This window comes from Schistocerca piceifrons, chromosome 2, assembly GCF_021461385.2.
Source record: "Schistocerca piceifrons isolate TAMUIC-IGC-003096 chromosome 2, iqSchPice1.1, whole genome shotgun sequence".
In the NCBI taxonomy this organism is placed as follows: Eukaryota; Metazoa; Arthropoda; class Insecta; order Orthoptera; family Acrididae; genus Schistocerca; species Schistocerca piceifrons.
Genome location: NC_060139.1, coordinates 585,368,688 through 585,382,517, shown reverse-complemented (window position 1 = coordinate 585,382,517; position 13,830 = coordinate 585,368,688). Strand labels below are relative to the sequence as shown.

The window sequence follows — 13,830 nt, the reverse complement described above, 5'->3', positions numbered from 1 at the left end:
AGACCTTGTCGCGCAGCTGCGCAATTCGCCAGGAGAGCTGAGGGAGAGCTTGAGAGGAGTTTGCGTATTAGGGGAGAGGTGTTAGCAGACAGAATCTGAAGAGCGGATCGTGAGTTTCAGTCTTTTCATGTAGCAAGATTCAGGACAGTACCTATACGAAGAAGTTAGAATTTAATAGTGATTTCATAATAAACAGCTCATTACCACTGTTGGGGGAGAATGGCGAAAGAAATTGGACTTTATTTTGACTTGGTAAAAGGCCTGTGCGAATTGTGACATTCATTTTGCAAACATTTACAAAGCATGTGTTGCCACTTTGATGTTTATTATTAAGATCAGGCACCGTCAGAGCAGCCTCAGTAGGCCAGGCCGGTTAATGAACCTGTAAGGTTCGAAACTAATATAAATACTGCAGCTATTGTCAATAATCGCTTCAAGAAATTGGACTCACTTTATCGACGTCGTCATTCTGCTCAACTCATTTCGGCAGACCGCGAGAAGTCTGACGTAGGACGACTGGACTGCGATAGGAGTCACACACGTTCGGACTGCAATTTCAATACAAGATTATCGTGGCACTTAGTTTGCTGATACTCTTGGTTTAATGGTGAATCGACCAAGTGGTGAAATTGGGAAACTTTCACGGCACCACAGCTGTCGCCGGAGGTGATCTAGGGAATCCATCAACAACGTATATCGCAATGAAAGTCCGGTAGTTGGAGCATGGTTCCACCCAAATGTGCCTCCAATGGCTAAACCAGTACGCTAACATCTGTCGGTCTGTCTCGATGTAGTCTGCTATTAGACGTTAGCCGCAAGGTCGGTACTTTGGTTATACACTGCTGTCTGTTGGGTTGCATACATCACAGGCGATACGCGAACATTACCATGCTGGTACGTAGATTTTCGCCGACGACTCGCATGTAACGAGAAGGTAAGTAGGTAATTTTCGTGATAAACAGTGAACAGTAAGCTACACTGAATAACAGTTACTATAACGTACTGATACAGGTTTATAAGCACTGAAGTACCGCGCAGACCCGATACAACTACAAATTACTTCATTTGTACCGAGATAAAAGTGTAGAAGAGGAAAACAGAAATTTAAAATCAAGTCGACGATGTGTTGATTAGGGACAAAGCAGAAGCTCGCACATGGTGAAGATAAGGAAGGTTATTCTTGTAGCCATTTCAAAGAATCGCCACGAAACTAGCTTCATCGATTCAGGGAAATGATGAAAAACCTATGCCTATATGACTGGATGGGAATCTGAGTGAATGCAGCGCCTGCACTACTGCTCGAAATGTCTACGTAGTGAAAGTACAAGCAATGTTAAAATTAGCAGACGTCATTGGTGTTCCTCTGTAGGGTGACATTTTGATGATATTGAATGAAATACACTATGTGATGAAAAGTACCCGGACATCTAGATGAAAATGGCTCAAGTTCGTGGCGCCCTCTATCGATAATGCTGGAATTCAATATGGTGTTGGCCCACCCTTAGCCTTGATGAGAGCTTCCACTCTCGCAGGCATACGTTCAATCAGGTTCTGGAAAGTTTCTTGGGGAATGGCAGCACATGCTAATATCTGACAGTTGTTATATTATTGAGCAGTACAGGAATAATTGATATTGACACTCTCTATCATATGATTACAATGCTTTTCATGTAAAGAATAGTTTTGCTGCTGCTTTTCTGTTTTGTTTTGTTTCAGCGCAATCAGGTACACACTAAGTAATTGACGTGTGCCAGGCGAGGAACAATAATGATAGTATGACCAAAATTAAATATTTGTAGTAGTTCGAGTGGAGTGGCGGCAGTGTATAATGAATGGTAACACAAAGGAAAATTTGTACTTCTTAAACGTTTAAATGTGAAAATAAGTGGACAGAACAGAATATTTTTGTTATCTAGGAGACAAGATTAAACAAGATAGTCGAAGCAATGCCTGCACAAGTAGCAGATTAACAGTGACAAAAAGGTAAGTAAAGCATGACATATCTCGATGCAGAAGTATATCGAGGTTCTGAGCCTCTGAAAACATTTTTTTGTCACCAACAAACATCTTCACGTAATTTTAGGGATATGAAGCACGCAAGTCGAGTAACAGGTAACTGCAGGGTGAATGAGGTTGCTGGAGACATTCGAGACCGGTAACTCTGCGATATTGCATGTGAACACACAATAATTTATAAGAAGAAAGTTGTAAAGATTGACATTAAATTGAAGAAGAAATTTCTGCAGGTGTATGTTTAGAGTGTAGCACTGTTTGTTGAATGTGGACCAAGGGAAAATTGAAGAGTAAGAAATTGAAAAACTGCAAACATGTCGAATCTGGTGTAATAACGTGATGTGAAAACAATTAAGTGGACAGATAAAATATTTCATAAAGAGCTACTACGCTGCTGACCATTAAAATTGCAACGAATGTCTAATTGGCATTAAGTGCTCCGCGTGCTTGAAAATGCAAACGATTAGTATTTTACGGACATTCCGAATGCAAGGGAAGAATACGCAGTGGGTTTTGCATTCGAAAATGACACTTCAGTTATGATTGTTCGTGAGAAGATACTGTTGTGCCTCGTCTAAGGAGAATCGTTTAACTGCACGCAACACGATCGTGGCCCGTTGAGACTGCGGACTATCACTCGCCCGACATTGCTGCTCACGTTGGTCGACTACCATTCGAATATGGAATCGATGGTTTCAGGGACGAACTCAACGCCATGCTGGATCTCAGCGCACTAGAGTAGCGCCCGAGAGAACAAACATCGATAGCTCGGCCATACAGGATCATGCCAATCTTAGGCAATCGGATCTGTTCGCACGGACAGTGTGACAACTTTTAAATTCTAGAACACCACTGAGCGTCACTACGGCGACCACTGTTGTGGTTTCCCTTGTCGGAGAAGCAGAGACGCGCCCCACGAGTGGATTCAGGCATGGCACCAGGTTCTCACTCTGCGTATAGAACTGTGGATTTATCCGTGCGTGGAGGGTCTGAGAAGAGCGAACGTTGTCAGGATGCATTCATCATTGTCATACAGGTCCATCACCTGAATTAATGGTATCGGCTGCCATTGGCTAAACAAGACGATTACCTCTGGGTCGCACAGCCGAGAACTGAGACAGCAAACGTAACATTTCCAACGTTTAAGACCAGTGGCTATGCTTTATCTCAAGGTGTCTGTAATTATTTTTGAACGAGATAAGGCAGTACAGCATGTTGTACGTGTTATCCTGAACAATCTCGATGTATAGCATGTTCGGCTCTTGCCCCGACCAGTATGTTCCTCAGGTCTCTCGCCCAGTGAAACATTTGGTCATGTCTTCCAAAGAGACTGGTACGCCACCACTGACTAGCCCCTACGAATGACGCATTCTGCCATAGAATTGAAGCGATATGGAGTAGTAAAAGTGTACCTGTCATTTAAACTAATATTCCACCTGAGCCCATACATGTTGAGGCTTTTGATGCTGCCAAGAGTGGCAGCTCTGGGTAACAAATTTCATACACTAAAATACTTCGCTGCCACGCCGTCAGAACAGGAAGGAAATCTAAGCCACAACTTGCTGAGTTACAAATACCTTTAGACACTTGAGCAAAGAGCTTCTCATTACAAATAAACGGGTTTGCTGTTGGGTCGCTGCTTTCTTGATTAATCAGAAACGCAGACAAACACCCGAAGAAAATTCTAGCAGTGTGCAATACGCTAGGGAGCTACAGACCACAGTTTGAAGTATCGCAATGTAGTGCACCTCAGTGCGACGCCAGAATCCCAGGTTACACGGCAGACGCAGCAAGATTGGATATTTTTGTCCCCTGCGGGAAGATGGTCACACAGCAGTGGTCGCTCATTGAGTGGTATTGTAAAGCGAGGAGCCTACCAGTTAACAAAGATGATACAACGGGAAATTCAGCACCTTGGAAGACATAGTGGGGGATGATTTAAAACTTGACGAGCCGTAGCAGTTGCAGATCAGGCAGTGCGAGCAGTCAGTAACCTGTCAAATGGATCAGGCAGCAAGCAATCAGTCCGAATCAGACAAGAGACATGCCTTATGGTGGTATGCCAATTTATTACGGGCTCAGTCTTCAGACTTTATGAATGTGATGCCCCATTCACTGTGTTGCACAGTAGGGTAGTAAGTAGGCGCAGGAATAAAATTCTGTTACAAACCGACTGAAATGTCGCTGTGTGGGGCGCATCTGCTGGCTATGCTCAGAAGTACAAACAAGCTAGGAGGCAGTTTCATAAGACTAAGCAAGAGGGAAGCAAAGAACGACTGATTCGACATTTTGACAACAGTGAGGAGCAGAGAGAACGCTCTACTGTAACGAGGTCAAATGTAATAATTCCACCTAGAGAAGTCATAAGAACGCCCTTCAGGTTGCAAACTTCGCTTATGGGATCCCCGTGAATCCCTGAAGTTAAACGCTAGAGCATCAGAGAACGCTGACAGGCTCAGAAAACGAGTGCACATCTGGTCACCAGTGTAGAGGTCATCACGTGATAGCCTGCTATAAAAGGTAATACCGTTAAGTTGCAGAATGCTCTGGTGAATTCATCAAGTGTCTACAAGCTGCTGCCAACTTGGTGTCCACTGCTAGAAGTTCACAGACGTCCGGCCTTGGAGGGGACTTCTGATCTGCAATCTGAAAGTCTTGCCGGCCACAACAGTGACTCAGTGAGGATGGGGACCGGGCCAATCTTCCATGGAACCGATCTATCAGCTTGCAAGCTGTTCAACGTGGGTGCTGGGTGCCACTAGTGAGGCAGCCTTACCGGCTGTATGCTCGGACCGCCACTTGGGCTGTCCACCGTGGTGTTGTTGAGTCTTCCACCTTCACGCTATCTCGACGACCGAATGCTAAGTTACGCAATAGTCTGGTAATGAGCCTAAGCGCAGCTTCACTCATTGAGAGCTGCTGAGGCTCCGGTAGACGTTCTGAGATGCAGAGACGCACAGCCTCCGCATCCTTCTACGAGCTGCTGTATTGACCACAGGCAAAACCAGGACCTGCTCTCCGCAAGTTCCTCGCGGGGCACTGCATGGTCGCTGCTAGGCAGCGCCGGGAAGAAGACGGAATGATTGTAAATCTCTCGCCAATATATCATTGTTAATTGAATGATGTTTCATTAGCGCCCTGGCGCTCCACGGGATCACTCAGTTCCGCTTTTCAGTCGACGACCTGATAACAACACGACCTCGCCTCGGAGCTTCACAGTTCCTGCATCTATCGCCACTTGATGACATGCTTTCGTTCCACGTTGAGTGGACCTTCCTGATAATCCGATGCTCGTATCTTTAAGCAACCAACGGCACTTCCCTGCCTGAATTCAGCCTCCAAACATTACACTAACATCACCTCTGTGAGATAATCACTGCAGACACTGAAAACACGTACATTAACACCGTATCAGCTGCCGGTTCCACACAATACCTGATGGATTAGGCCAGTCTCTGCAGAAAGAGGAATATGTTAAGCTACCCATGGCATTGCCTCCAAGCTGCATTACACGGAAGATGAAAGTTGCCAACTGTCAATCCGCACACACGTGACGATGGGCGACCAACACGTCATGCTGACATCGTATCTCCCACTCAGTTCATGTAAAACTGACTCCTTCGACTGACGAGATGAAATAGTCTCCCCCCATCCCACATCGTCTACTTGCCAAATTACCGAGTCGTGTCTACACCCAGTCAGATTATTCCTAATTTATATTTGTATCGTTGATCCAATAATAATAGTAAATTTTACATATCTTAAGTCTTTAATCAATATGTTTCTAATACGACCACATTCGCAAACCGAATTCAGTGCTTCGCTTTTCAGTTCACTAGCCCTGTATCCCCCAAACAAGCTACAGTTCGAATTAACTAGTCTTCTCACTATGATAGTGTGTACAAACACTAAGTCAAATGCGACACGGCTAATGATCTTTTCAGTAGAGATGCACACTAAGCTCTAACTCTTACGGGAATCTACGAAATGCAACAAGTATTAAGGAGAATGGGTAAGGGGGCACTACATTAGCACTTCGTGCAGTTGCAGGGACCATTGTGTCCGGATGGCTCAGTGATCAGAGCATCTGTCCAGTAAGCAGGAGACCCGCTTTCGAATCCCGGTCCGGCACAAACTTTCAATTTTCCCCATAGATTTCAATCAATGCCCGCTCGTAGCCAATGTCTATAATTCCTTTGTATTTTAATATTTAGTTATTCGCTTTTTGCTGGTTTTGCAATTTTAGTGGTCGGCAGTATAGAAAGAAAAGGCGAAGTCTATGAAAAACTCTTCATAGCAGACAGAACAGATTGGTGGCACCGGCTACTGTACACCGGAATAGCCAAGTTGTGACCGCAAGAAGAGGTAGATGAGAGAAATTGAGGTGGTTAGGATATCCAAAAATATACAATACTACCAAGCAGGGTGAGTGCAACAGCAAGTATGTACAGCTCTAAATACATTCTTTATTTTAGTTTTGAGCTACTGGCCTAGTGAAAGGATGCTCGTTGCGTCAGAACTTGACGTAACGACGCAAAATGCCTTCATGATGCCGCCCGGACGGGGTGTATGACAGAGAAACCCATTCATTTTGCACAGTCTCGGCTTACTTAGTGCCCATTTTGCAAGTTGTTTTTTATAATGTATTTCAGCCGCAGATCAAACAAATGCCATCCTAACAGATTTCAATTTACTACAAAATCATCATCAGTTAACAGTTGATAATTTACTATGTGACGCATTCAGATCATTTGATGAAGACTTGGTAATACGTCGAAACCGATTATAACTATGTTTGTGACATCCGAGACTGAAATACGTAATTTAAAAACCACTCATTATGCTTGCTGAGTTTAAAGGGTCTGGTTCAGATGGAGAGGTACCGTTTGGTACAAAAACTAGTCGTTTCCCCTCTGGATACGTGTGGAATCCCCAGATAAAGGCTGAATTAACGGGGATGTAAGAAGACGCTCTACAGAAAACCAGCTCCATTCACCTTCAGCAGAGCGGACGCAAGAGTCACAGATCTCAAGGAGTGGAGCGCTGCGACGAGGGCTTTTGACACCGCTGGCTGCGCAGACAAGGATGCACCGGGGCACTTCTGGAGTCGGTTCTGGCATGATATTCTTGAACAGCTTAATACCTGGCACTTGCACCTCTAAAAATCTGGTCTCAAAATTCTCTTTAATGACGACCTCTACCCCTGAAACACACGGAGAGTGTTCTCTAACCGGAAAACTCGCAGAAAAAGAAAATCTTCCTTACTTTTGTCATTTATTTCACAAATCTCCCCTTTCTCGCACCTTCTACATCTGAGCTAGCGATGCTAAATGGCTCTTTTCTCTTACTTACCATCTGGAGGCGCAGTGTAATTGAAAGCCTCATCACTTATTTAGGAGGATAAAGTCGTGATGGTTGTGGTTCTCATCCATATTAAAGTGCTCGTATAATATCGTTCCATATTGTTTAGTGTGAAACTCGTCACGTCTTTCAAGTACTTCCTGTTAATGAACAAAGGCCCTCTTCCTAACATATTGAATTTTCATGATTCTCAGAGGAATGTCCACGATTCTGCAATTATATATATATCCTTGTGCAATTTTTCTTTCGAGAAACATATGGGTACACACAGTACAAACACCTGGCGACTGCCACAATTTTCTTCACTCGAAGATATGAACTACTTTAAAAGTACGGAAATGAACTACAGTAAAAAAAGCCGCACTGTTATGAAACTTCCTGGCAGATTAAAACTGAGTGCCGGGCCGAGACTCGAACTCGGGACCTTTGCCTTTCACGGGAAAGTGCTCTACCAGCTCTATCAGCGCACACTCCGCTGTAGAGTGAAATCTCATTCTGGAAACATCCCCCAGGCTGTGGCTAAGCCATGTCTTCGCAATATCCTTTCTTCCAGGAGTGCTAGTTCTGCAAGGTTCGCAGAAGAGCTTCTGTGAAGTTTGGAAGGTAGGAGACCAGGTACTGACGGAATTGAAGGTGTGAGGACGGTTCGTGAGTCGTGCTTCGGTAGCTCAGATGGTACAGCACTTGCCCGCGAAAGGCAGAGGTCCCGAGTTCGAGTCTCGGTCCGGCACACAGTTTTAATCTGCCAGTAACTTTCTACTATTCTTTTTAGTATCGTGCTTATTTTCTGAAGAAGAAAACTACGTGAAGTCATTAACAAAATATTATTCCGATCTAGACTGTTGTTTTAACCCAGCTGTATCAGCAGATCGCTGTTACTCCTCAGGACCATATCCTAATTTATGAGATCTGAGAGAATAGATCCGGCGGGTGGGAAACGACGGGCCGCAGATCGACGGGTTGGATATACCCGCGAAACAGGGCAGCGGTTCTAACCCGTCGCGGAAATCCGCTCGCGTGTGGGCAGCTATTATTTTGCCAATGAGTGAAATTCTGCTACCTGCTTTACCTACGACTGAGTATTTGATCGTTCCATGTGATTTCCTAGAAACAGTACGATAATTTTTTTGCAGCACTTATGCAAGGAAAAACAGTCACCAGACGGTCTTGAGGACTTTTCTCAGCGCACACGCAGCCAGTTTGGCCGGTCGGAGGACCCACTGGGTGCAGCGGCGGGTCCTTTTCGGAAAGCGGGCAGCCGCGGCGGCGCGATAATATCTCAGACAGCGGCCGGCCTCAGACAACCTGCAAACAGTCGGCGGGGCCCGCCTTTGTCCGCGCCGCTCCGCGCCTCGCCGTGGCGCATCCTTAATGCGACCGGAATTTATGACGGCGTGCGCGCGCAAGCGGGTTTTGCTCTTTTTATCGCGGGGGCAGGAAAGGAGCAGTGAAAGGGGGCAGAAAAAGGAAACTACGTGAGATTGAGGGGGGGGCGGCAAAAACAGAAAAAGAAATGCCCCTTGGGCACAAAAGAAGCGCGCAGAAGAAATAAAGGAGACGCCCCCGGCGGGGCGGTGCAATATTTTTGTTTGCGGAGCGCGCGCCGCTTTTTATTTGCCGAGATTAGCGAGCGGGCCTGGCTGGGCTGGCTCGCACAACGCAGCACAGCACGGACGTAATTACAGACCGCGGCGCCGCAGCGCCCCGGACGCTTATGCAACCTGCGTGCCAGCAGCGGCCGGTGGATGAAGAGGAGCAAAGGAGGGGAGGGGAGAGAAGAAAAGAGGTGGAGATCAAAATTTGCCACAGTGCCACCGCGGGCACTCCCTCAAGCCGGTCTCGTCGCTCGTTTGCGGAGACGCGGTTCTCCGGTTCGGCTCGTGCGGTCTTCGCGCAAAAGAAAGGCGCCCGCAAGCCTTCATCCACAGCGAACGTGCACGAGCAAAACAGCCAACCGTGTGAGGCGGGAGGCGAATATGTGACGACAGCTAGCTTCATAAACACACAGCAGCTTCATCTGCTGTGTTTTACGAAGGGCCTTCTCCATCCAATTCCAGGCGAGAAACGTGATCGTGTCTACCGTTTATTTACTTATTTAACTTTATCTGGATAGGGGCATCAGACCACCTCTTCCATCACACCAGGATTTCACACATACAGTCTCTATTACATCACAGTTACCTAATAAAATAACAACTCTAATTTGACAACTGGTATTTAAATGACGTGAATGTCAGAACTAGCGGTGTGAGTAAATTATACTGATTACGAACTAACAAAGTTAGTACTGGCATTACTTGGACCATTGCAGCTCCAGCCACTAAATGTGAAAATAGCACTTATTATTATTATTAATGACAATAAATACCATAACTTTGATATTAATAGCAATAATAACTGGCAGGTAAAAAACGAATTTACACGTTTTATGATATTAGAAGTTCTGAGAAAAGGAAAATTTAAAAAGACTACATCGAGTAAGAATACTGGGAAATGAGGAAAATCGGGTTGGAAACAGGGATGTGCAAGAGTAGCGAATGTGTACAAGGACAATGATAATATTATTGCTTTAGCAGATGTGCCATTACCTGTCGTCTGAGGCTGGAGATTTTATTTAGTTCTCTAATATAGTACGGAAGGTTGTTCCTTGAAAAGGTGGCTAGACGACGGACTGGAACAGAAAGGATTTTGTTCAGATGGGAACGGGTGTTTCTGCCATGATGTTCAGACAAGAGCGTCAAGGTCGAGGAGAGATATGGGAGGGATGTTCATTGATAAGACAGCAGAGAAGACAGTATTCAAATCTCTGTGCTTGTCTGCACGCAGCCAGGGTAGCTGTGCATGATGATGATGCAATGTGATCGAACAGCGAATATTACAGATATAACGAACACAGGCAATCGCAAACAGTTCAAGGCAGGTGCTACCAGCTTTCCTGAGAAAGGCCTTGCAGGGTAACATAGCTGTAATCAAGAATTGGAAGTCTTTGTAAAAGTTTCTTTTTCAAGTCAAGAGAGAAGAGCTTTTTATATTTCTGTACGGCACGAAGACTTCTTGCACATTACAGTTAAGTGTTCAGCCCAATTTATATTTTCGTCTCTTATCACTCCTAGACTCTCTGCAGAAGGAAAGAAGTCGATACTAGTCTTATTTAGTGTTGAAGATGGTAGGGATTCCCGATATTTCGGGCTAATGAGCCTAGAATCACCAACCAGCACCGTTTGGGTTTTGTATGGGTTCAGCTTTAACCCTGCGTCCATTTTGGTAGTGCATACAGGTCAGTATAGAGATTCCCGATAATTTCTTCGGGTTTGTAGGTTTAGCACCTAGACAACTGGAGATGATCAACGTACCTATGCTGTTTGCAATAGGAGCCTAGGGACTCCGACACTTGTGGAAACGACACCGATCGTCCCCCACTGTTTTCACATATTAACGTCTTACTACTCTCGCCTATAAAGGTGCTAGTTCAGTCGCGGGTCGTGATTTTCATACTATGGAAGGCTGTGAATCCGTGATCGTACTCTAGAGTGTCACAGACCTACAACTTCTTACAACATCTGATAGTTCTGTCTAACGCAGACGCAGCGAAAATCGTCGAGAAGAACCTCAAGAAACAAAAAGAATCTTTTTTTCTAAAGTAGAGGAACGGAGAAGAAAGGGAAAGGGGTAGGTGGTAAACATTAATTCCCTGCCGCACAGGACACTGCATTGGTGAAAGTTGAAAATTTGTGCCGGACCGAGACTCGAACCCTAGTGTTCCACTTCTCTAGAACGGCTGCCGCAACTGTAGAACGTGTCTGGCAGAACAGATAACCCTCAGTTACATTAATATAATCGCGATGGCTCTATAGCGTATGTTTCCAATCGGATGGACAACTATCGTTCGAAACCCTGCGGGAATTAAAAATTTGCGCGTATTTGGTGTAATTGGCACGGGACGTTGCAATGGAGCGTACGATTAGTGGAGAATTTGTGTCGGACGGAAAGCGTGTCCTGGTGGCCGAGTCGGTTAAAGCAACGTTCTAGGAAAGTGGAGCATCCAGGTTCGAGTCCCAGTCCGGCACAAATTTTCTAAACATTTTTGGAAGGTGACTATCAACAGCCGTAAAGGAATGTATAAAATGCATGTTCGACCATCAGCTGCTTTTATTTTAAACCCACGGACTAGCTTCGCCTATAAGGTTTAAAATGGTTTAAGCCACCACATGACATTTGTCATTACTTAAATAATGTGTAGACCGTGTCATGAATATGACACAGGACTTCTAGAAGCAAACATACTAAGTGTACACAGATCAGTGCTGATGAGAACTCATCAGCATTGCTGTGTGTACACTTAGTATGTTTGCTTTTAAAAGTCCTGTGTCATATATTGATATTCATGACACGCTCTACACATTATTTAAGTAATGACAAATGTCATGTGGTGGCTTAAACCATTTTGAACCTTATAGGTGAAGATTGTTCATGACTGAAATCTGTTGATATTTGGGCTTAAAATAAGAGCACCTAATGATCAAACATGTATTTTACACAAATTTTCTACTTTCATCATTACAATACCGCAATATGCCCTATACGGCCGGAAGTCATGATTTCCCACCTAACACTTCCCCTTTCCACCCCCTTCTTCTATTCCATTTATTAAAAGTACTGGTCGAAAGAACAGACAACACTCACTCATATTAATAAAAAAAACTTACAAATGACGCACTTTATCAAGGAAAACCCATAAGCAAAACCCATAAGCAAGCAAGGAACTCGTTAGCAACTCAAAGCGACACCACTTGCTGCCAGCCCTAATTTCAGCGAATCGGTTTTTTTTTTTTTTTTTTTTTTTTTTTGGTTGGGTTTAAGGGCGCTCAACTGCTGAGGTCATTAGCGCCCAGTCACTTGTTAGAGCACATGGAATCTGTTACAACTCAAGGGGATGGGGGGACACCAGAAGGACCTGACAAAGATGCAGATAAAATAAGTAAAAAGGTTAAATGTCTTTGGACAAGCCAGTTAAAGTTATAAAACGCAGAATACGAGCAGCTGCTCGAGCGTCATCAGCTAAAACATCCGGTAAAGTAGATGACAGGGACAGGACAACACGAAATTGACTAAAACGGGGACACGACAATAAAACATGGCGCACTGTTAATGCCTGACCACAAGGGCACTGCGGGGCTGGGTCACCGGAGAGCAGGTAGCGGTGGCTAAACCGGCAATGCCCAATCCGCAACCTGGTCAGAAGGACCTCCTCGCGCCGAGATGGTCGGGAGGATGTTGTCCATACAGTTGGAAGCGGTTTTACTGCCCGGAGCTTGTTTCCTTGGAGGGATGACCAAGCGTCCCACCACAACGACACAAGCCTCTTGCATACATCCCCACGAACGTCAGATAACGGGACACAATGGGAGGCTGGCCGAGGCAGGAGGACTGCAGCCTTGGCTGCAGCATCCGCAGCCTCATTCCCAGGCACTTCTACATGTCCGGGGACCCACAGAAAGCTGACAGAACCACCATCATCAGCGAAAGAATGGAGGGACTGCTGTATCCGTTGAATCAAGGGATGGACCGGATTGGGAGCTCCAAGGCTCTGAAGATCACTGAGTGAGTCAGAGCAGAGTACGTACGATGAATGGCGGTGGCGGCGGGCATACTGAACGGCCTGATGGAGAGCAAAAAGCTCGGCCGTAAAGCTGGAACATTGGTCGAGGAGCCGGTATTTAAAGGTGGCGGCCCCGACGACAAAGGCACAGCCGACACCATCGTCAGTTTTGGAGCCATCGGTGTAAATAAAGGTGTGACCGGCAAGGCGAGCACGAAGTTCGACAAACCGTGAGCAATACACTGCAGCCGGAGTACCCTCCTTCGGGAGTGAGCTGAGGTCGAGATAAATATGAACCGGAGCCTGGAGCCAAGGTGGTGTCGGGCTCTCACCCTCTCTGAAGGTGGTAGGGAGGGCAAAATCCAATTGTCGAAGCAGGCGACGGAAGCGGACTCCGGGGGGCAGCAGGGCAGACACATACAACCCGTACTGACGGTCGAGAGAATCGGCGAAGAAGGACTGGTAAGAGGGGTGGTCGGGCATAGACAACAGCCGGCATGCATACCGACACAGCAGTACGTCGCGCCGGTAGGTCAATGGTAACTCTGCAGCTTCAGCATAAAGACTCTCGACAGGACTAGTGTAGAAGGCTCCGGTCGCAAGACGTATCCCCCGATGGTGGATGGAGTTGAGCCGGCGTAAGAGGGATGGCCGAGCGGACGAGTAGACGAAGCTCCCATAATCCAGCTTCGATTGGACTATGGACCGATACAAGCGAAGCAGGACAGTGCGATCCGCTCCCCAAGATGAACCGCTAAGAACTCTGAGGACATTAAGGGAACGTGTACAACGGGCCGCCAAATAAGAGACATGTGGAGACCAACACAGTTTCCTGTCCAACGTGAGCCCTAGAAACT

The 13,830-nt window shown here is 45.8% G+C and overlaps 1 protein-coding gene across 1 annotated transcript in view; it reads right to left on the bottom strand.

Moving 5' to 3' along the window:
• Positions 1 to 8,740, bottom strand: part of LOC124775618 (glypican-6) — a 105,664-nt gene extending 96,924 nt beyond the window's left edge. Inside the window, exons 1-2 of the mRNA XM_047250446.1 lie at positions 8,680 to 8,740; positions 7,010 to 7,216 (exon numbers count right to left, since the gene is read on the bottom strand). Of these exons, the coding sequence (XP_047106402.1) occupies positions 7,010 to 7,216; positions 8,680 to 8,740 (268 nt within the window). The remainder of the gene's footprint in view (positions 1 to 7,009; positions 7,217 to 8,679) is intronic.
• Positions 8,741 to 13,830: the final 5,090 nt, after the last annotated feature.